Here is a 24,772-nt window from a genome sequence, read left to right as displayed (position 1 = left end):
AATTCAACAACTTAGATATTATAGGTAAGAATACCCTTGTCAGACTGTGCTACAGTTCAACAACTTAGATATTATAGGTAAGGATACCCTTGTCAGACTGTCCTACAATTCAACAACTTAGATATTATAGGTAAGGTTACTTTGTCAGACTGTCCTACAGTTCAACAACTTAGATATTATAGGTAAGGATACCCTTGTCAGACTGTCCTACAGTTCAACAACTTAGATATTACAGGTAAGGATACTCTTGTCAGACTGTCCTACAGTTCAACAACTTAGATATTATAGGTACGGATACCCTTGTCAGGCTGTTCTACAATTCAACAACTTAGATATTATAGGTAAGGATACCCTTGTCAGACTGTCCTACGGTTTAACAACTTAGATATTATAGGTAAGGATACCCTTGTCAGACTGTCCTACAGTTCAACAACTTAGATATTATAGGTAAGGATACCCTTGTCGGACGGTCCTACAGTTCAACAACTTAGATATTATAGGTAAGGATACCCTTGTCATACTGTCCTACGGTTCAACAACTTAGATATTATAGGTAAGGATACCCTTGTCAGACTGTCCTACACTTCAACAACTTAGATATTATAGGTAAGGATACCCTTGTCAGACTGTCCTACACTTCAACAACTTAGATATTATAGGTAAGGATGCCCTTGTCAGACTGTCCTACAATTCAACAACTTAGATATTATAGGTAAGGATACCCTTGTCAAACTGTCCTACGGTTCAACAACTTAGATATTACAGGTAAGAATACCCTTGTCAGACTGTCCTACAGTTCAACAACTTAGATATTACAGGTAAGGATACCCTTGTCAGACTGTCCTACAGTTCAACAACTTAGATATTATAGGTAAGGTTACTTTGTCAGACTGTCCTACACTTCAACAACTTAGATATTATAGGTAAGGATGCCCTTGTCAGACTGTCCTACAATTCAACAACTTAGATATTATAGGTAAGGATACCCTTGTCAAACTGTCCTACAGTTCAACAACTTAGATATTACAGGTAAGAATACCCTTGTCAGACTGTCCTACAGTTCAACAACTTAGATATTACAGGTAAGGATACCCTTGTCAGACTGTCCTACAGTTCAACAACTTAGATATTATAGGTAAGGATACCCTTGTCAGGCTGTAGGATACAGTTCAACAATTTAGATATTACAGGTTAGGTTACCCTAGTCATTTCATTTGACAAAAGTCTAGATATCACCGGATGGTATAGGTAAAGATACCCTAGATATTATAGGTAAGGATCTGGTCAGATTGTCGTATATTTCAAAGATTACCTGGTCAGATATAGACAATGATATACCCTGGTCAGACTATCCCACATTTCAACAACTTTTATAGACAAGGACATTTACATATGTTTTAATTTGATACCTGTTGATTGATGTTTCATTAAAATTAATTTCATATTCAAATGTTTGGCCTCTGCACAGTCAGTGAACTATAAATGTGCATGGATTGCATGGTACATACAAATTTGGTCATTTTAGAGAGGATTCAGTTTGGGGGAGTGATCAAATTTGACCAGTCATGGTCTGGAGATGATATTGATTGGTTTTAATTTTGTATCTTTGAAGCAGTCAATGTGTAAGTATATAATAATGGAAGTTACAGAATTCATAGAATGCAGAATCTATTATATAAGCTGAACTAGTTCTAAAACTGATATCATTTCACTATTTCACGATGCTGTCATGGGCACTGATAAAAGTAATTTTGGGTATATTTTAACTATTTCAGACACAAAATCAGTTTGTTATTCAGAGGGATTGGTTTTCTGAAATTTTTCAGTTATAAAGAAACTTAGATAAGTTATTTTGTACATTGCGATTTCGATCAATATCTATTGTCAAGAAGTAATTGGTTTTGATAAGGATCAAGTAATGTTAACAATGTTACAGTAATTGACTTATCAATATTTTTGTCACTCTACTGATATAAATCATGTTATTTGTTACCTCAGGAAACCAGGAGACTATTGTGGAGCTACTGAGTTTCTGTAAGACCATCAGCCCAGAGAAGGACTCTTCATTTTCTAGCTCTTCCACATCTTTGCCCAGGGCACAGCCATCTACCGTCACACAGAGTCCCAATGTCTCTGCATTGTCAGATCAGGTAAAATGAAGTTTGTCTGTCTGTGCATAATTTCATTTTGATTCAATAAATTTTATTGACAAAGTTGTTACAAGTCAGTTCAATGAGTTGGATCAGATAACAGGTATCCTATACAAATTCTCGCCAATGATGGCTAAAGTAACAGATTTTGTAATTAAGTTAAATTGATTCAGTCTTAATACAACATTTTAAGGGGAGACTTGTAGCTATAGTATTTTAAGATTTCCTTATTGTTTGCAGTGAATTTTGATTTTTTTTTACAGGGGACAAAACCACATCAGGAAGTGACAGCAGAGTTCCACCGTGTCAGTCTGTTGTTAATCCACTTGGAGGATGTCCGAGGGGTCAAACATGCCCGAAAAGTTGCCACGGCAACAATGTCATCAGCTAAAATACAAGCAACACTTGGTAGGTGTTCAATACTGGTACCAGTTTCAGATAAGGTTACCGTATGTACTACATGTATATGATAAAATGGTCAGGAGATTAAGTAGTATTTATTCTAGAAATTTCAAATTATAAAAAAAAAAATATGAATTTTATAGATTAGAAAATATATTTCAGGTTATTTAACTTCCTGTACGAACCATATTAAGATATGCTTGAATATATGGTAGCTGCACATGTACATCTTACAGAAAAAATAACTTGTAGACAGATTTTACTGGCATTGCTCTTGGTATGTTAATAAATAAAACTTGACATTTTCTTACCAATGTATTAACTTCCAAAGGCTTCATATTAATTGAATGGCGATATCAAAAATTGAATTAATCAAATCTTATGTTTGTAACATTACAGGGACAGACCTGGACCTGTCCGGGTCCTTAGGAGGTTTCCATGTGTTGGACATCACACCGGATATACCCCAGTATCAACAAGTGTTTAGTGTGGGTTACGACTCCAGTGAGGAAAATACAGCCATGTCTATGTCCTGTTACCAACCGAGTGTCATGTACAAGACTGCTCACGAATCCATGTTTGATGATGAGCAGGAGTCGGATGCAAAAGCCTTGTCCTTTCACTATACACGTGGCATACAGACATCCAAAACTGTACAAGATTTTTCTATGGATGTAGAGGAGACAGATGATGAGATAGGACTTGACCAGAATATTTCAAATCTTGAGCTCCATGTTGCGTCAATGTCATACATCCATTCTCCTAGGATACTTCACGAGATTTCTTTGTGTTTTTCAGAATTCAAGGAATACATGTCAGTTTTTGCACAGTCTATAAAAACAGCTGCAGCAGAGGTAGCCATGGAAATAATTACCAGTAAGTTGGACACGTCTGTGATAGGAAGTAAGACTGTGATAGGGGATATCACATCCCCAGAGGGTAAGAGAATGTCTGGGGCCTGTTTAAACAAACAGGCTTCTATGAATAAACAACACTCATTTTCATATTCAGAGTTAGATGAACAACCATCAGACAGTTCTCCAGCAAAAGTGTTACTCATGAATATTCAACTAGCATCACCTGTGATAGTGTTTCCTAGGTCTTCAAACAATCCTCAAGCCTTTGTTGCCCAGCTTGGACAAATATCCATCAACAACAGGGATTTATCTACAGAAGAGCAGGATGAGGATGAGACTGCAGGGATCAACCGGAACAGAATGCTGATGGAAATGCGAGATATGAATCTGTGTTCCGGTTGATCTGGATAATGACCTGCCTAAAGGCTTGTCTGTGTCTCAGTGTGACAAAAGCTTCATGGAGTCTTTAGACCAGTTTGGTATAGCAATAATACACAACACTACGGTACAATTGGTTGTGGACTACATCCAGCCTGGGCCAGTGAATGTTCTTCCTCAGGAAGACACAAACTCAGCTGGTTGGTGTTTTGGTGAGGATATGTTTGAGGAAGAAGGCCAAAAAAATATTCCGAAAGTGGAAGAAATAAGCAACATTTTGAACATATCTGCAAAAATTGCTACACCTCTAAAAGTGGAATTGTCTAAAGCTGTATATGAACAACTTCTTCAGACTATTGATAACATGACCTACAGTGTTCACTTGGCAAAAGAACAGTCTTCCAGTAATGTAGGGGGGCAGTTTGGCAGTCCAAAAACCAGTGAAGATCAAGAATCCAAGATTTCAGACTTGTCTGACAAGGAAACTTTACCTAAGACATCTTTTACAAGGATAATATCACAAACCCCGGAAAAACTAACAACAAAGCAAGTTCAATTTGAAGTGCCTGTGTTTAATGTAGAAATGAAAGGTGACTTTGGTGAAGGGGAGAAGGGGCTTGTGGATTTGAAATTGAATAATTTCTTGTTGAAATATGAAAAAAGTACAAGTTATTGTTCCAATGTCAATGTCCACTTGAAGTCATTGACAGTTGAGGACTTGCTAGAAAACCCAGACTCACCTCATAGGTACCTGATCCTATCCCGATCTGCCTCAGACAAGGACGACAAGAGTAGGGACCCGAAACAGTTCCTGTCCAGGTCTTGTCCGGACAGTATGATCATAGCTCCCACTCCAATTATGCCCCGTTCCCTTCCATCCAGTTTTCACCAAGAGTTACCTCCACACACAATGCTGTCACCCTCAGTCGAACAAGTTCCGGAGCCCTTAGGAATACTGAGGAAGTCCAAGTCGTCAGCTATACATGTACCTTTAAAGTAAGTGTAGACATTGTGGTGTAGACATTGTGGTGTAGACTGACACCTGTCCTATCCGAATATTATGTCAATGAAGCTTTTATACAGGAGTCTTATATTGTTTTACCTATGATAATAAAAGTAACACATTCTAGATAGGCCACTTTGCTAATTTTCATCGTTCAGTTTTAAACAAAAGTGGCTACATAAAAGTGATCCAATGTTGTTTAATTTCAACTGCATTTATTAGGAAATGACAAAATTAGACTTTGAATCAAAATGATGCTATATTTAGAATAATATGATAATTGTTTTACTAAGTACATGTAGATATATTTGCAACTAATCTTGGTTGTTTGATGAATATAATCTTGGAGATATCTCAATTCATTTTTTCTTTCCTAAATTTCTTTCTCAAAATGTCATAAAATGATTAAAGTTTATTCTAAACTCTAAAATTTGCTCATTTCTCCTTAATTTTTGTTATTCAATGACATGATTATACATTGAAAAACAATCTTGTGTATCCATATTACTGTAACAATGATCAGCTATGGTATCTTAAGTTGTGATGTTAATATGATATGTGTCACATTCACCCTTACTTTCAAATTAACAGAGCTGGTTTGTATCCCAAGACTCCACCTCCTTCACCACAGTTGTCAAGGAAACAGTCATTGTGTGACACTCGAGATGACACCCTAGTACACATAAGTTTGCTTCTGGTGGACAAGCACTCTCCAGAGTATGTCTCCAAATTTGATAAGGTGAGAGGTTTGTTCATCATTTCATGAGATAGACACCAGGATATTAGGTTCTTGTAGGTTTTACAAGTTACGTGGGACTTCAGGCTGTGTAATCACATAAAATTGACAAACAAAAAACTTTATATGTTTTACATTGTGAAACAAGTTACATCAACTGATATTTATTTAAGAATCATTTTGATTTGTTGACTTGATGGAAGTGTATGAGGGGTCTTACCATGGTGACCCACATACATTTTCATGTCCAATTGGGAATTAAAACCCTAATTAGCCAGGTGGAAAGTGAGTGCATTACTACTGCGCCAACTAACCACGCTTAAATTGATAGCTAAAATATATTGATTAATAAATTTGAATGCTAAAGAACAAATCAAAGATCTAGCCATGCACTTAGTTATGAAAGAGGCATGTTACAGAAGTTGATACTCTGTCCTTTTTTAGACCAACAGGTTTGTAGATGTAGACTTCAATTGCCTGGAAGCTAACATCAATCAGCAGACATGGGTGGTTCTTCTCGACTTTCTTGGACTCGGTGCAAAGGTCCATGATGTCAGTGTGTCCGAGCCCAGTACTCCCAGTACCAAGGAGCAAGATGTCATGTCGAGTAAAGGTAAGGGTTCAAGAAGTCAGCAAAGCAAGGTCTGGACCATTATTCAGCAACTTACTTTTAAATTACTTATTTAACATTCTTAGTCCCTCACAAGTTACTGAGGGAGACAGTTCCAATTTTTAGCTCACCTGCCCGAAGGGCAAGTGAGCTTATGCCGTGGCGCGGCGTCCGTCGTCCGTCCGTCGTCCGTCCGGCGTCAACTTTTCCATTCAAGCAACTTCTTCTCAATAACCAAAAGGCCCAGAGACCTAATATTGGGCCTGTAGCATGCTGGGGTGAAGGGCTACCAAGTTTGTTCAAATGAATAATGTTGACCCTCATTCAAGGTCACAGGGGTCAAAAAGGCTAAAATCTTTAAACGACTTCTTCTCAATAACCAAGAGTCCCAGGGAGTTGATATTGGGTCTGAAGCATGCTGGGGTGAAGGGCTACCAAGTTTGTTCAAATGAATGACCTTGACCTTCATTCAAGGTCACAGGAGTCAAAAAGGCTAAAATCTTTAAACGACTTCTTCTCAATAACCAACAGATCCAGAGACCTAATATTTGGCCTGCAGCATGCTAGGGTGAAGGGCTCCCAAGTTTGTTCAAATGAATGACCTTGACCTTCATTCAAGGTCATAGGAGTCAAAAAGGCTAAAATCTTTGAACGACTTCTTCTCAATAACCAAGAGGCCCAGGGAGCTGATATTTGGCCTGTAGCATGCTGGGGTGAAGGGCTACCAAGTTTGTTCAATTGAATGACCTTGACCTTCATTCAAGGTCACAGGAGTCAAAAAGGCTAAAATCTTTAAACGACTTCTCAATAACCAACAGATCCAGAGACCTAGTATTTGGCCTGCAGCATGCTAGGGTGAAGGGCTCCCAAGTTTGTTCAAATGAATGACCTTGACCTTCATTCAAGGTCACAGGAGTCTAAAAGGCTAAAATTTTTAAATGACTTCTTCTCAATAACCAAGAGGCCCAGGGAGTTGATATTTGGTCTGTAGCATGCTGGGGTAAAGGGCTACCAAGTTTGTTGAAATGAATTACCTTGACCTTCATTCAAGGTCACAGGAGTCAAAAAGGCTAAAATCTTTAAACAACTTCTTCTCAATAACCAAGAGGCCCAGGGAGTTGATATTGGGTCTGTAGCATGCTGGGGTAAAGGGCTACCAAGTTTGTTCAAATGAATGACCTTGATCTTTATTCAAGGTCACAGGAGTCAAAAAGGCTGAAATCTTTAAACGACTTCTTCTCAATAACGAAGAGGCCCAGGGAGTTGATATTGGGTCTGTAGCATGCTGGGGTAAAGGGCTACCAAGTTTGTTCAAATGAATGACCTTGATCTTTATTCAAGGTCACAGGAGTCAAAAAGGCTAAAATCTTTAAACGAATTCTTCTCAATAACCAACAGTCCCAGGGAGTTGATATTGGGTCTGTAGCATGCTGGGGTGAAGGGCTACCTAGTTTGTTCAAATGAATGACCTTGACCTTCATTCAATGTCACAGGGACCAAACAGGCTAAAATCTTTAAACGACTTCTTCTCAATAACCAAGAGTCCCAGGGAGTTGATATTGGGTTTGTAGCATGCTGCGGTAAAGGGCTACCAAATTTGTTCAAATGAATGACCTTGACCTTCATTCAAGGTCACAGGAGTCAAAAAGGCTAAAATATTTAAACGACTTCTTCTCAATAACCAACAGTCCCAGAGACCTAATAGTTGGCCTGTAGCATGCTGGGGTAAAGGGCTACCAAGTTTGTTCAAATGAATGACCTTGACCTTCATTCAAGGTCACTGGAGTCAAAAAGGCTAACATTTTAAAACGACTTCTTCTCAATAACCAAGAGTCCCAGGGAGTTTATATTGGGTCTGTAGCATGCTGCGGTAAAGGGTTACCAAGTTTGTTCAATTGAATGACCTTGACCTTCATTCAAGGTCACAGCGGTCAAAAAGGCTAAAAATTTTAACAACTTCTTCTCAATTACCAACAGTCCCAGAGACCTAATATTTGGCCTGTAGCATGCTGGGGTGAAGGGCTCGCAAGTTTGTTCAAATGAATGACCTTGATCTTCATTCAAGGTCACAGGAGTCAAAAAGGCTAAAATCTTTAAACGACTTCTTCTCAATAACCAAGAGTCCCAGGGAGTTGATATTAGGTCTGTAGCATGCTTGGGTAAAGGGCTACCAAGTTTGTTGAAATGAATGACCTTGACCTTCATTCAAGGTCACAGGAGTCAAAAAGGCTAAAATCTTGAAACGACTTCTTCTCAATAACCAAGAGTCCCATGGAGTTAATATTGGGTCTGTAGCATGCTGGGGTAAAGGGCTACCAAGTTTGTTCAAATGAATGACCCTGACTCGCATTCAAGGTCACGTCGATCAAGTATGCTTAAATCTTTGAATGACTTTTAGTGAAAAGCCAAAGTGCAGAGAGACATTATTATATTGGTCCTGTAGCATGCTTTCAAATAACTGCAGGATCCATATATGAAAAGATCACTGCATTGCAGGTGAGCGATTTGGGCCCATTGGGCCCTTGTTGCATTGTTACAATCTATCCTACCTAACATTATCTTGTCCAGGCTCTATTTCCTACATTGCTTGATATTGGAACTTTATGCTTAGGGCATGGGTTCACCTAGATAAGGAGGGGCCTGTTCGTTTCTGTGGACAAACCGGTTATTTAAATGTAATATTTCAGACATATATCTAGACCTGCAGATGTTATTACAGGCTTTGACAATCTTTGTCAAGGTTTGTCTGGAAACTATATAAAATCATCAGGTCTGTCTTGATTTCATAAACAAACAGCTCCAGTCTAAGTGGTCAAACCGTTTTCGACTGCAAAAAATGAAAACGGCCAAATCATAAACGAACAACTCCAGTCTAAATGGTCAAACTGTTTGGACTGCGAAAACAAAAAACTGCCATGGTGTGTCATGTATCAAAAGTTTGTCACTCTGACCTAAATTTTGACCTTTGACCTACATCATAGAAAATGATAGCCTGGGCTCCATCTCCTACATTGTCACTTGAACTTCATACTTGCAGTATGGGTTCACCTTATTACAAATTATCATTTATGCATTCTTATAGCAAATGCCTTATAATTCACATCCGGTGGGGGTCTTGTTTTTCAAATTTTGCGTCCTCTTTAAATTGGTGTTTATTTAACTGTAATCTTCTAAAAAAAATTCTCTTTTTAAAGATCATTAACAGAACAGATTTTAGTGTCTTTCTTATAAGACAGGTCTATTTTTGTTGACAGATTAATTTGTCAGGTTCTTTTTTCAAACTTATGAACTATGATTCTAATTTTTGTTGACAGAGCCAGAACAAGTGTTTGTGAACTCTGTGATAAATCTGAAGGTAAAGAGCCTAAGTCTGATGTTTAACAAACCTGAGTATGAACTGGCACGAGCAAACATTTCTGAGTGGTCGTCTCACATCCAGGTGAGAGAAGGCAACTTCAGTATGTCAGGGCAGCTAGGCAACATCTCTCTACGAGACTGCTCTCCACATGGTGCCCTCTATAGGGAGCGCTTCATCACTGTAGGAAAACAGGCACTTGTGTTTGACTTCTTCAAGTAAGTACTTTACAGCTAGGTAAGGTCAGTTTATGAAAGGTCATCTTAATATTATTTAGTTTACATAATTCACATCACATCAGTTTAAAGTTTTCTTCATCTTGATTTATCAGTTTGGTTAGATACTTTTTTTGTGTTGTTTTTCATCATTATTATAAATTTAATCATTATAACTTCAATATACCTTAAGTTAGCTGTGAGGTCACATATACCTTAACTCACTTTTTCACAGGTATGGCCTACCTGATCCAAACTTGGAGAGAGCTGAAGATGTTTCACTGAAGTTACGCATGGCCTCAGTGCGATACACACACACAAACCACTTCCAGATGGAATTTGTAGCTTTCATACAAAACTTCCTTCAGCTTCAGGACATCCTCGGACAAATGAGAGCAGCATCTGCTGGTAAAAAGGTATTTATATTCTAAGAGTTGTTTTTACTATGACTATGATTATTAATAGTTAATTGATAAAAAGTAATGCTAATATTCAAAGAAAGCTACATATTGTAAATCAAAGAGTTTTAATTCACTCAGTTAAAAATTAGATATTTTTCTGCTGTTAAATTCAATTAAGAATGAGAAAATTATTGCAGAATATGTACTGAAATTTGAGGCCAGGGGACAAACTTCAGTGGCTATAATTGTTTGGTATTTAGGAACTAGATCGTGCTTAATATGAAAATGTTTTGATATCAACATTAAGATTAAAGAGCAGCAATGACATTTACACTTAAATTGATATATAGGTAGCAGACAAGGCTAGTAGAGGTGCTCGTGTTTCCCTGGACATAGAGGCCAACGCACCTATCATACTAATTCCCCACAGCTCCAAGTCCACCGACATCCTGGTGATGAATCTTGGAAATCTCACTGTAAATAACAGCTTTGTGTATGATGGTGACAAGGGTACATTATCATCAGGAACTGTTAAAAGAGAACAAAATGTTGACACAACACAGACAAACTCTCAACCTGCGACCAGCTCAAAGTCTGCCACAACAGCTTCTACTCCCAGTAGTGAATCCCCTCACTCAGAGACACATGTGATGACACAGAGTTTGTTTGATGAATTTAACCCTCCCCAACAAAGCACACTTGATCCTATGACAGCTGGTGTTTACGGGAGTCTGGGTGGAGATATTCATGATGACACAATGCAGAGTGGTCAAAGCTCCTTGGAATCCTATGACCCGACAGACCTGTCTCCTCCAGACTCCTCACCAGATCTAACGCCGGAGGAATCTAGTGTAGATGCATTCTCGCCCTCATCTAGCATGAGTATCTCCTCTCCTGTTATGATGCTGGACAATCCATTCACCAGAAGCTTGGGATTGAATCTGGAAAACACACTGAGTGTAGGATCTGCCAGTAGCTGTACAGAACTGACATCTGCTGAGTACCTTACACCAGCCTGTAGTAGTGGAGGAGACTTCCTCGAAAGTCCTCGTCACAACTGCCTTCTAGACATGCTCGCTGTGGAGCTGGCAGACATGGATCTGTTTTCTGCTGAGAGGGTGGAGAAATCCTCACATGTTACAGTGGATTGGAATCAAGATCTGGAATTCACAGATTGTGTAATCAAGCGACAGGTAAAATTAGAGATAAAAATATTTAAGGGTTCTGTTAAATGATGTTATTTTCAACAGGTTTTAAATTAATTTTTGTTGATTTCAGGGATGTAGAAATTAAAAAAGCTTGCAAAAAGTAGATATCTTCACATCGAATATGGAAAATGTATAGTCAATTTCATTATTCACTGCAAAAATGCATTTTTTTTGCTGGAAATGCTTGATACAACTGCACAAAGTAACAAAATTGAAAAAAAAATCTTGAAGCAGCAGCTCTTAATGATATTCTTAACGCGTAGTTTTTCAAGATTTTTTTCACTTTCTTTTTTAAGGAAACATTTTTTAAGTGTTAAAGAAAAAAGGTTCAGCGCTCATATTTCATGTTCATTTTAATGTGAAAACTATATGTGGTTAAAGGAGAATTTTACCAAATATTAATATTAAAGTTGATTGTGATTGCAATTATGTGTTTATAACAAGATAACAGAATTCTATTGTTGACACATAACTTCACCAAATCATTATCAACTAATATTGTGATAGTAACATTAACACACCAATAAAAAAGACACTTTTATTTTGGCAGGGGGCTAGGGCTCTCAAAGAGAAGATTCTCTTGAAGCTTCACATTGAGAGGAACTTGGAAAACCTTGTGAGTCACTCAGCACCAGACTGGCAGATACAGGGAGCTCTGTCATCCGTTCATTGCTCACTTGATTTAGTTCAGTACAAGCTCATCCGTGGAATCCTGGAACACAATCTTGGCGAGAAACTGGAGGAGTTCAAACGACCAATGATGTCACATCTTCAGGATCCTAAGATTGAGGTGAGACCACCAGACCTGGGACAGTCATGAGATTTAATTCAGATAATGAGTATATTAACCATGTTCAATAGTTGTACTTCCTTATAGTTCAAATCTGATTGGGAATTATCATGGTTGAAACATCTTATTAGTCTCCTGCCACAAATGAAAACAATGACTTTTACTAGGTCACTATGACTATGAATTGGAGGAATGAAAAATGCTTAAATTTGTTTTTCAGACTGTCCTGTCTGGTAAAGTTTGGAAGGGAATGTCGATGACGATTGACCTTAACAATGTGACCTTGGAACTGCTGATGTGTCATAGTGGAAAGGGGGATGATTGTCCAGAGTCTTCAGTGGCCAGACTGGACTTCATCTCCTCTACTTTCTCCTTCGACAGCTATTCTGATCAGTCTAAGGATGTGGACTTAGTATCCCACGAGATTGTGGCCTATGATACCAGATACAGAGGTAGGTGACAAATTATTGTGAATTCAATGTATATATTTCAATGAGACTATTTAGTTGGTCAAGAAAAGGAAATTTTTAGCTATTCTTTCCCATTGAAAATCTTAATTGTCAAATGTTACCTTGATTTCAGACATCACCATGACCTCTATTTGACCTTTATAAGGAAAGTTCATGGGGCCTTCTACACATACAATGTGAAGGAGGATTAATACAGTTTCTAGTTATCTGTCTTTTGATTCCTTTGTCCTTATGAAGCATATCATGGCAAATATTTTCTGCATGGATATCAAAATTTGGTATGTGGGTTCATCATTGTCAAATATATTGACCAAAAATGCATGCACGGAGATCGTATTTGGTATTCACATAGTATTAGGTAGGTATGTTTCATGAAATACTGAATATATGGGCAGGGGGTCCTTTGAAGATCCAGACCTGTTTTGAATTAATTAAATGTAAATTACAAATTTAAGTTAACTATTTGAAAATGAAATGAGAATATATTGAATATAGCACTTCATTACCAACAGAAACTGTATTATTTCTGTCCAGATGCTCCAGTCAATGTCCGTCCTAATGTATTTGAGAAGATCCTGCAGAATGGCCAGAAACCAGGCAGTACCAGTACCAGTCTCCAAATAGAGCTTCATTACCGGGCAACCAAGGAATCAAACCACTTCTCAGTCCTTCTTCATAACATGAAGCTAATGTGTGTGTTTGATTGGTTCCTGTCCTTACAGGAGTTTCTACTCACCAAACCAGAGGATCCTTTCGCTTCAGGTATGACTTATGCCTGTTGATTCCTTAAGGAACAAATGGGCCTCAAGAAAACTCTGATGGGCTCGACTCTTGGAAATCCTCTTTTATCTCTCCCATGTCATTCTGAATGTTGTCGTCATGGTCTCAGTATTCCTGCATCAAGTCTATTTTGGTGACAAGTGTACTTATTTTTCACTTTCCTTGTGAGTTCCAGTTGAGGGTCTGTCTGAAGCAGGCTTTCTTAGCCTGTGGCCTATCCATCGATCCAAATTTCACTTGAGGTATAATTAGTTCTAATATTTAGGATTCTAGTCCTTATATAAGGTATAATACTGCTGATCTTCAAAGATGTTAAACTTGATGAGTTTATTAAATAGATATAAAGGAATTTAACGTACATTCAAGCATCAGTTATTTATTTCCAAGAGCCAGATTGGCCTGTAGTAGAATTATTAGGACTATGGATTGCTAAAAAATAATGAATTTAGAGCTGTATTTTAATGGCAAATGGAATAATTTGAGGTCCCAGACACCTAAAACAAGAATACCTGACATGCAAAACAGTTTTTAAGAAACAGTTTCCTGGGATCAGTTTAATTTTAATTGGTTGCTTATACATATATACACTGATTGTGATAGGAATATTCATATGATGGCAAGTATGTGGTGTTTGTGTACATAGTGGGGGAATCATCCTGGAAAAAAATTGCAGAAAGTTGTGGTTCCAGTTTATTAAATATTAAATGGTGGTATCTCCACAATTACATGATTTTAGATATGTTAATTCACTTACAAAGAAAGGAAAATGAAACAATGTTAATTCACTTACAAAGAAAGGAAAAAGAAAGGATGAATTCAATATTACAGAATTGATGTGGAAAAATATTTCCTCTGTTCATTGTACAGTAAATTAGTCATATTCCAGTCACACAATAATCTAGCTTAAAGATTTACGCTTTCATTAATTGTTGTTCTTGAAATTGAAATTATATGCATTTCGAAAGTAAACTTCAAAATATTCTGTGTAAAAGTAGGTATAGGGATTGAATTTTTTCTTCAGAGAGAGAAGCATGTGACGTGGAGAGACAGAACTCCTCGGGAGCATCAGAGGAAGAACAGGCTTCAGACTCAATGTCCACTGGATCCCGTGCCTACAGTCCCCTCACAGTCTCCCAGGGAATCATGACCAAGCGTGGGCCCATCGTGGAACAGGTAGGTGTCAATATTTGTCAATCAGTGTCATAGAACTTGTTATTTTGTTGAATGTATATTCAATTTGTAATTGTTTAGCTTCCAGCATGGAAACAACAAGTTTTGGTGATACAACTTACTATTTTTAGCCCACCATCATCAGATGGTGGGCTATTCAAATCGCCCTGCGTCCGTGGTCCGTCGTCCGTCCGTCCGTCCGTCCGTCCCTCCGTCCGTCCCTCCGTCCGTCCGTAAACAATTCTTGTTATCGCTATTTCCCGGAAAGTACTGAAGGGATCATCACAAAATTTCATATGCACCTTTCTCTTGGTCCCTAGTTGTGCATATTCCATTTTGGGATCAATCGGAAAAGAACATGGCCGACAGGCGGCCATCTTTGATTTTGACATTTGAAGTTTGTTATCGCTTAATCTCACAAAGTACTGAAGGGATCTTTCTCAAATTTCACATGCAGGTTCCCCTTCGTCCCTAGTTGTGCATATTCCATTTTGGTAGCGATCAGAAAAGAATATGGCCGACAGACGGCCATCTTGGATTTTGACATTCGAAGTTTGTTATCTCTAAATCTCAGAAAGTGCTGAAGGGATCTTTCTCAAATTTTACATGCAGGTTTCCCTTGGCCCCTAGTTGTGCATAGTCCATTTTGGTAGCGATCAGAAAAGAATATGGCCGACAGGCGGCCATCTTGGATTTTGACATTTGAAGTTTGTTATCGCTAAATCTCAGAAAGTGCTGAAGGGATCTTTCTCAAATTTCACATGCAGGTTCCCCTTGGTCCCTAGTTGCGCATATTCCATTTTGGTAGCAATCAGAAAAGAAAATGGCCGACAAACGGCCATCTTGGATTTTGACATTTGAAGTTTGTTATCACTAAATCTCAGAAAGTACTGAAGGAATCTTTCTCAAATTTCACATGCAGGTTCCCCTTGGTCCCTAGTTGTGCATATACCATTTTGGTAGCGATCAGAAAAGAATATGGCTGTCAAACGGCCATCTTGAATTTTGACATTTGAAGTTTGTTATCACTAAATCTCAGAAAGTACTGAAGGGATCTTTCTCAAATTTCACATGCAGGTTCCCCTTGGTCCCTTGTTGTGCATATTCCATTTTGGTAGCAATCAGAAAAGAATATGGCCGACAAACGGCCATCTTGGATTTTGACATTTGAAGTTTGTTATCGCTAAATCTCAGAAAGTACTGAAGGGATCTTTCTCAAATTTCACATGCAGGTTCCCCTTGGTCCCTTGTTGTGCATATTCCATTTTGGTAGCAATCAGAAAAGAATATGGCCGACAAACGGCCATCTTGGATTTTGACATTTGAAGTTTGTTATCGCTTAATCTCAGAAAGTACTGAAGGGATCTTTCTAAAATTTCACATGCAATTTTCCGTTGGTCCCTTGTTGTGCATATACCATTTTTGAAGCGATCAGAAAAGAATATGGCTGACAGGCGACTATCTTGGATATTTACACTTGAAGTCTCTAATTGTCAATTGTTTGATCGATGGGAAGAGACAATGTCTGACGTGTAAGTGCCTGATCAAGGATCTTCCTCATTGTACATTTAATGTTCCTTTTGTTCGAATATCTTGTCCATGTTTTATTAACAAAATGGCTAACATGTGTCCATTTTTTTTTTTTTTTTCTTATCTGAAGTTTATATTTTATGACATAGTGTTATATATATTTCCTATTTCTCAGAAAGTTACAAATTATGAATGAATATTATTCAAAATACATTTATTGTGGGTTAATATTGGTCTGAAATCCTGTATAAACAATATATATATATGATTTATTTTCTTGTTTTCTTATTATTACAGACATAAAATGTTATCTTTCAGTCTTAGAAACACCTTAGTTCAGACAAGATTGGAGGAATACCACCATTTGTCCACTATATGTATTTGTGCAGTCATTTCTCTTTACAGCATATATTTTCAAACTTATAAACATTGAAATAATTTTTACAAATTATTATTGAAGTATTGTTATAAATCAAAGATGCTAGTAATGATACTGTTTCATTTCATAAATAATGTTTTAAACATTGATTGAAATGGGTTTTTTTATTGCAAATTATATAAGACTCTAATGAAGTAGAGTTATAAATCATGTAGCACAGCTTGGATCTCTGCATTGAATTATACTACAGTACATGTTATCAAAATGGTTTCATTGCATGATTAATGTATTTTTAGGAATTATTTATCAAAGAATATTTATTTAAAAGCTACAATATCTTTCTTAGAACACTAATTACAATTAAAATTATATTTAAAATAATCGTTGGCAGCGGTATTCGAACCCATATATTGCTGAATCACGTGACCGGAAGTATTCGATAGTGCAATCTGGGATACGGCGAGGTAATGACGGGCCTATGTTTTCGTGATTAATTTGCCTCAATGATTTCTTTATAGGGTTTGCTCTAGTTGTTACGTTGGTTTGCACTACATATTTATATGTTATAACACATGGTCTACATTCTTGAGTAGTTATGAACCTCGAGCTCTTACATTGTAAATACGATACATGGCCTTGTCAGGTGAGTGATGACACAGTCCGGTCCCTACTGCGTAATAGCCTTGTTAATATGTGTACTCAGTTGCACAAAGTGTTCCATTGTTTTTGTTTATAAAATTGGATGTAGACGATGCTAGCAGCAATGTTTTAGCATTTACCAAGCGATCCATTGGGTTTACTAAACTTTTCCCATGAGTATTTGATCAAAATTGATGCAGTACACTATATATAATATATATATATAGGCCTATATAACAGGCAGCTGTGCATGATAAATTGTGCTTACATTCAGGCCCGATTTATTATCTGTTCAAGATCCGACAAGGGCACACTATGGTGATTTCTTACAGAAGAAAAATTCCTCCTACGAGACCATGAACTAGTGATGGGTGCAATTTTAAAGGCGATCGTCAGAATATCGTAGGGCATTTGTTCTTTGTACAGTAATTCCCTCATCTATGATATACATATAACCATGAAATTGATCAGGACTTTTGTTTCTTGTTAAGATCAAACAGGTATGATTCCCTAGGCCTACACAATCATTTCTAATGTATATTTCTCACACTAGATCTAGTACAATCAAATTACAATAGATACTATTATTTGTTTATATCTTATATGTCAACAAAATTTAAGATGCATCATTTAATACATGCACAGTCAAATAAAAAATGTACATACATACATTCTAAATGCATTGTTTTTGTTGATCTGAATTCATTTTGAATGACCTTACCTATGCAAAAGTCACAATAGACTTTCTGCACTTTAATTCTCCATTCCCAGTACTCCCATAACATGAGAGCCAGTACTGGTTGGCTTTTTTATGATCGGACATTGTTTGACCGTGGTTCTCATCCAGAGACTGTCTGATCCCTGTCCCCGCCCTGATCTGATAGTGTTGGTTAAAATGTGCCAAAAACCAGCTAAAACGATAATTTATGTTAACTATATTTAGACCTACTTAAAGGGACATCACGGTAAACCAATTTTTATTTTGTATTTTTCATATTATTGGGTATATCTTTAAAAATAATATCCTTATGAACAATAACCATTCGAATTTGATGATATATGTATATAAAAAACATCAATTATTAATTATAAAAAAGGTTATCACAATTCGTTGATCAATAGTCTGAATATGCAAATTTTGTGACATATACGTTATTATACGATAACACGCATGCGCACAACACACTAAAACACCTGAAAACAAAAATGGCTTCCAATGTGAATCGACTGCGGTTGAAAACGATAACAGCTTCCGCAATGAAGAGAATAATTGGAAAATGGGTCAAACACAATCCTAGAATTAAACTGGGGAAGCAGTACAATACAGTTCAAACATGAAAACAGCAGTAATACGGACGCTGCTCGTATTCTGCTTGATTGCTGGATAGTAGGTCATGACAATCTCGGTAATATTTACACCAACTCGGTAATATCTATACAGTCTGTACCAGTACATCGCTACTGTCACTATACTATATGTACGGTGTTTACACTTATTTACACATAAATATATGTGCCGGAATATATACAGAACGTGTTATTTAACATTTAAACCACTGTATAATATCGTTGTCCAACTAATCCAATTCGCCTTGTAAACTATCATGTGTTTGTGTTGCCTCGATTTCAAAACAGTTACGTGATGATTTAAAAATAATTTCCACGCTAAATTTAGAGGGGGATTCCCAACTAAATCAAGTGGTCAAGCTGGACATGCGGATCGACTGTGAACATTGGGACAGCACAGAAACATAACTGGAAAGGAACAAAACACGTACATTCATTGAAAATTACAACGTTTTTACCGTGATGTCCCTTTAAGCTTGTTGATTATGTATTAATTAGTCCATTGCTGTCCAAAATGTTGAGTGATGTTTGACATAAAACATGCTACTGAATATGTTGCTATAAGATGTCAAAACATAATTGATTTAATCAGAGAAAGTCTGTTTCCATGATTTTATGCTGTTCTGATTGTTTTTATGCATAAAAATTACACTTCTATTTGTTTTGATTAACCCAATTGAAAACGAGTATGGCAGCATTTACAAGTGAAAGAGAGTCAAGTAATTGAGTGGTCCGGTGGCACAGTTGTAACACACTTGCCTTTCATCAAGATGGTCTGGGTTTGATTCCCCGATAGGGCGTGAATAGGTTTGGGGGTCACCTTCCGACCACATGGGTTTTCCCCGGCTACTCCGGTTTCATCCCACAGTAAAACCCCTCACGCCTTCCATCCGGACAAACAATATTGATTAATATCTGTTAATATAACTTGTTTTGAAATTGTTCAATTTATATTTATATTGGAAATTCTAATAATCGCTGCTTCTTGGATATAAATATGGACAAAAGTTTTGTAAATATGTGTATTCATCATACCTAGATAGAACAAGGTGAGTCACATTATGGAAAATGTGAGTTTAAAGGGGCATTCCTTCATTGATTAAAGTTAAGGTCATCAAAATAAAAGTATGAAAAATATGTATTTTTGCCAGGTAGTAGAAGTTAAAACGTTTACGATAATATGACAGTTTCACTGACAATGTAAACCAAAGTTCTTCAAATATTAAGTCTTTAAAATTCATAATTCGCTGCAAAGTATCACTAATTACCACAAAAACTGGGAGTATTTTTGTACAATTTGTCATTTTGCTATGCATAAAAGTATGTTATGATGCCATTTTCATTACTAGTAGGCACTAACCATTTAATATTCGTTAGGATATAAATTTCAACAATAGAAATTTTGCATGTTTCTGATGTGCAAACGAAGGAATGCCCCTTTAATACATTTTGAACAACTGATTAGCTGTGTCCCAGCAGCAAGGAATGTGAACATGTACAGTGGCAATTTGAGGTTGTAACGTGACGCATATCAAAATTTTCTCGTCTTGTTAAACCTCTAATAATATTATATTATTGGAGTACCTTCCCACAAGGAATAGATGGTTTTAAATCACTTTTTCGACACAAGTTATTATACCCTCGTAACGAAGTTAGGGGTGGTATACTGGAATCGGCCTGTCTGTCGTCCCATAATCTTGTACGGACAACTGCTGGGCCAATTTCAATTAAACTTCACACAAATTTAAAGGACCATGTGCAGATGTGCATCCAACTTTTTTTTGAAAATTTTGGTTGCTCTGGAAATTGGTCACTTTAAACAGGTTTTTCGTCACAACTCCTAAACCGCTGGGCCAATTTCAATGAAACTTCGCTTAAATATAAAAAAAGGACCATGTGTAGATGTGCATTATATTTTTTTTTTCTCAAAATTTTGGTCACCAATCGCTATAAACAGGTTTTTCGTACTTAAAATTTTCCCTGGACAGAATACAACGGAACATTAAAAAAATACAAAAATAAATTTTGCAATTTTGACCCGGTGAGGAATGTTTTTAGCTAATTTCACTGGACTAATAGAGGACATGGAGGAAGAAAAACAGACAAAACTGCTTGTAAACTAAAAAAAAATACTGTTTGAATTACAGAATGCTGAACAACTGTACAGATTTGATCTGTACATAGTTTGGCCTCACAGAGACAATGTCGATATGTAGGATGGAAAGGCACAATTGCCAAGCCAAAGGATTTGATTGGTTGAAACCTTGTCCAAGTCTGATTGAATTTATTTAAAATATTTTCATATGGAGATTACTGCACTTATGTTGTGCAGGTCTTCCTTTGTGTTATCTTTTACTAACTGTTGAAATGTGTTACTTTAGTAATTGCTTCAATTTCATCAGGTATTAAATTATTGTTGATTTATACAAGGCAGGGTTAATTTCAAATCTAATGTTACATTCTCTTGTTTCATGTTTTGTTTCTTTGCTATTTGACAGGTGTATATTGTTTAGCCCTGCTGTACTCTGATAACATAGCGACAAGTAGGTGAGGAAATTCACTTTTCTTTAGTACGTAAGCGAACAACATCATCACTCCCTGCTTATTTCACTTATATAGTATTTGAATTCTGTGACGTCTGTCCAGACTATCATTTACATCCAGATACTTGCAGTCTTTATCAGCAGTTTAGTACTGCTGAAATGTTGTTTGAATTTCTGTATCCCTTTGAATTGAAACTTTGTTAGGTTACTGATACTATCATCACAGGATTACATAGTTTTTAGGTTTAAGACTTGACTTTCTGAATTTGCACTAAAATTCACTTTCGCAATTCAGTATGGACTTAAATATAATTGACAAAGTGAGGAAGCTGATACATATAATTAGATGTAATTCTTGTTATGTATTATTTATTAACTTGTAGGTGATGGGTCGAAGACGTTCAGGTGGTATCCGCCAGGCGGCTGTGATACAGAAGCAGAGGATGAGGGAAAGGAGAGCTGCACGAGCAGAGTCACCCGATGCCTCGGCATCAGATGGTTTGGGAGAACCATCCCCAGTGTTGGCAACTGCGGGAAAATCTCCAAATGCCCTGAGGTTGGTAACTCCTCAGGGAAGTCTGTGCATCCAAAAGGATGTCCCACCGAGGTCTGATTCGCCACCGTGCGAATGTACACCACCGCGTGTACCACCAGTAACTACCGATGGTAGGGATGGTGCAGGGCAGACGAACACCATTGGGTCAGTACCTACTGATTGCACATCACGCGTGCCATCACAACAAACCTGTGATGCAGTGGTTGAAGATGTTGAAACAAAAGTTACAAGAACTTGTATGAACGAAACAAAACACAAACTAATGAACAAATCAAAGAACAAACTGAAATGCTACTCAAAAAATGAAACAAAAACCTTACCTCAGAGCAGAACAAAAGATAAGAAAACTCATAAAGAACAAGATAATACTCCCACTCAAATACCCAATGAACAAAAAGACGGACTTTTTGAAAGAATATCTCAAATAGAAAATGAAAGCAAGGTCAGAACAGATTCTGATAATAATCAAGCATACACTGATACTATTGATGATAATATAACAGATGTTATATTTGTACAACAGACTGAGCCTGAAATTTATCCATTTTCACCACTGTGTTTGAAATGAAAGGAGACATTTGTAGAGCAGTTTGGATTTAAGAATATCATTTTGGATAGTAACACACAAATCACCAAAGAAAGTCGCACACTAGCCAGACCAAAGCAAACAAAAACAATATGTGGTGATGGAAATTGCTTTTTTAGAGCTGTGTCTCATGTTTTATGCGATAGTGAAGAAAATCACATGTTCTTTAGAAATGAAGTTGTGAATCATATGATTGATAATGATTTATATTTTAGAAGTCACTTAAGATCAGGTGAACGGTCTGTAAGTAATTATGTGGTTAAGAAACGTATGTTGCATAATGGTACATGGGCAACAGAGGTAGAAATACTAGCTGCAGCAGACTTTTTGAAAACGGATATCTATATCTATGATGATGCACAGTCTACTTGGCTAAAATTTTCAGCAAAACAAGTCCATCCATTTGTAGATGTTCATGATGAAAGTATATACTTAATTCACAAATATCAAGCTCATTATGATGTTGTTTTGGATGTTATGGAAAAGGATTGTTCTGTTGAAACATTTGCTGGAAACAAACAAAATATTTACTTTGCAGTTCAAAGTACAGAAGAAAAACAGCAAAAAGAGCAAACTGAGCCAGTACCAATGGCAGTACAAGGCCACTTTGACCAAAGCGATCCAAGGTTTCTGGACAATGCTGGTAAGCAATGTGTCATGAATAGTTTGTCAGCTCTCATATACAGTTGCAACAAACATACAACAGCTTGGACACCATTTGATGTAGATCAAATCCTTACAAAAGGCAATGAAATGTATGAAATTTTGCAGCGTAGTAGTACCATTGAGCATGATCTGCTAGCAATTAATGAAATACCAAGATGTGTTGAGTACAATGATGAGCTATACCACTTCACATTTCAAGAATCACTTATGGGTACGCTTGATAGTACAGGACAAAATTTAGATGAATTTCAGTTTTATACACTGGATGAAGCTTTAACAATATCTTTGATGCAGGATGATAGCCAGGGTGCATTTGTGACATTTAGAGGAAATACATTTGTTGTCATTAAACAGGATAACCTTTACTGTATATGCGATTCTCACTCGAGAAATTTAACTGGCATAGTTGATCCAAATGGCTCTAGTACTGTTATACATTATCAAAATATTGAGAATGTGTTACATCATTGTCTTCAACTTGCAGAATCTTTGGCGTGCCAAATAAATGATGTTTTTGAAATAACTGCCGTCATAGTATCTAAAGCATCTTCCACCGAATCAGGAACTAGTTGTGCAAGTTCATTATCAAACAAAAACAAAAATACTGAAAAAGATTCAGTCAGGAGAAGGATCACACTAGAGTCATATTTCCAAGATCAGGAAAAGAGGAAAAAATGTTGGAGAATGAAAACGAACGAGGGAAATAGCACAGACACTTTTTCTGTTTCTATCTGTTCAAGGAAAGAATATATGCGTAACTATATGAGAAGAATTAGACTGGGTTCGAAACAAGCAAGCTTTCAGAAAAAAGACCAGAAAAGGAAGAGAGATGAAAGGCAGCATAATCCAGAAAAACACCGTGCGATAGATAAACAAAGCAAGGCCAATGCACGTGATAACAATCCAGAGAAACACCGTGCCATAGATAAACAAAGCAAGGCCAATGCACGTGATAAAAATCCAGAAAAACAGAGACTAATAGATGTACAAAAGAAGGCTAATGCACGTGCAAAAAACCCAGAAAGGTACAAGGCTGTAGATCTACAAAGCAAGACTACTGCACGTGAAAAAAATCCAGAAAAACACCGTGCGATAGATAAACAAAGCAAGGTCAATGCACGTGATAAAAATCCAGAAAAACAGAGACTAATAGATGTAGAAAAGAAGGCTAAGGCACGTGATAAAAACCCAGAAATGTACAAGGCCGTAGATCGACAAAGCAAGACTAATGCTCGTGAAAAAAATCCAGAGAAACACTGTGCGATAGATAAACAAAGCAAGGCCAATGCACGTGATAAACATCCAGAGAAACACCGTGCCATAGATAAACAAAGCAAGGCCAATGCACGAAATCAAAATCCAGAAAAACACCGTGCCATAGATAAACAAAGCAAGGCCAATGCACGTGATAAAAATCCAAAAAAGTTACAGGAACTTGACCTAAAGAGCAAACAACGAGCAAGAAAAGATCCTCTATATCTCGAGCAAGAGCAGCTGGTGAAAAAGAAAGCTAGACTTGATCCATTGTTTTTACAAGCCGAAGCTAAAGCTGATGTTTCTAGGAAATGGCAGTTACGCTTAAATAAAAACTTCCTTGAGAACGAAAGGTTAAAACAAGTAGAAAGAAGGAAGCGAAACACAATAGAACATAAAGCATTAGATAGAAAACGAAAGGCAGATAATCGAAACCACGATACATTTAGTGGTAATGAAAGACACCAATACAAAAGGAGGCGTTTTGGAAATGATATATCAGAATGCATAACTGTCTTCCAAAGAAAAATTCAGAGAGGGCCTGAATATGTGTGCACATGTTGTCAACAGACATGGTTTAGTGAAAGTGTAAAAGAAAGTTCCCCGATTCCTGTTTTTCCACAATACACAGATTTCTATACAGGATTCAAATCTGTAGATGGTAAGGAGTGGATTTGTCATACATGTTATGCCTCATTGAAGAAATGCAAAGTCCCAAAACTGTCGGTCAAGAATGGAATGAAATGG

The 24,772-nt window shown here is 37.0% G+C and overlaps 1 protein-coding gene across 1 annotated transcript in view; it reads left to right on the top strand.

Moving 5' to 3' along the window:
* LOC117327569 (vacuolar protein sorting-associated protein 13D-like) overlaps positions 1-24,772 on the top strand; it is a 97,626-nt gene that overhangs the window by 25,103 nt on the left and 47,751 nt on the right. The window contains 13 exon segments of the mRNA XM_033884627.1: positions 1,999-2,150; positions 2,414-2,558; positions 2,952-3,804; positions 3,806-4,783; positions 5,382-5,529; positions 5,971-6,139; positions 9,451-9,709; positions 9,942-10,122; positions 10,458-11,300; positions 11,866-12,105; positions 12,326-12,557; positions 13,110-13,337; positions 14,377-14,528. Of these exon segments, the coding sequence (XP_033740518.1) occupies positions 1,999-2,150; positions 2,414-2,558; positions 2,952-3,804; positions 3,806-4,783; positions 5,382-5,529; positions 5,971-6,139; positions 9,451-9,709; positions 9,942-10,122; positions 10,458-11,300; positions 11,866-12,105; positions 12,326-12,557; positions 13,110-13,337; positions 14,377-14,528 (4,580 nt within the window).

This window comes from Pecten maximus, chromosome 5 (assembly GCF_902652985.1).
Source record: "Pecten maximus chromosome 5, xPecMax1.1, whole genome shotgun sequence".
In the NCBI taxonomy this organism is placed as follows: domain Eukaryota; kingdom Metazoa; phylum Mollusca; class Bivalvia; order Pectinida; family Pectinidae; genus Pecten; species Pecten maximus.
This window is presented reverse-complemented; position numbering and strand designations above follow the sequence as displayed.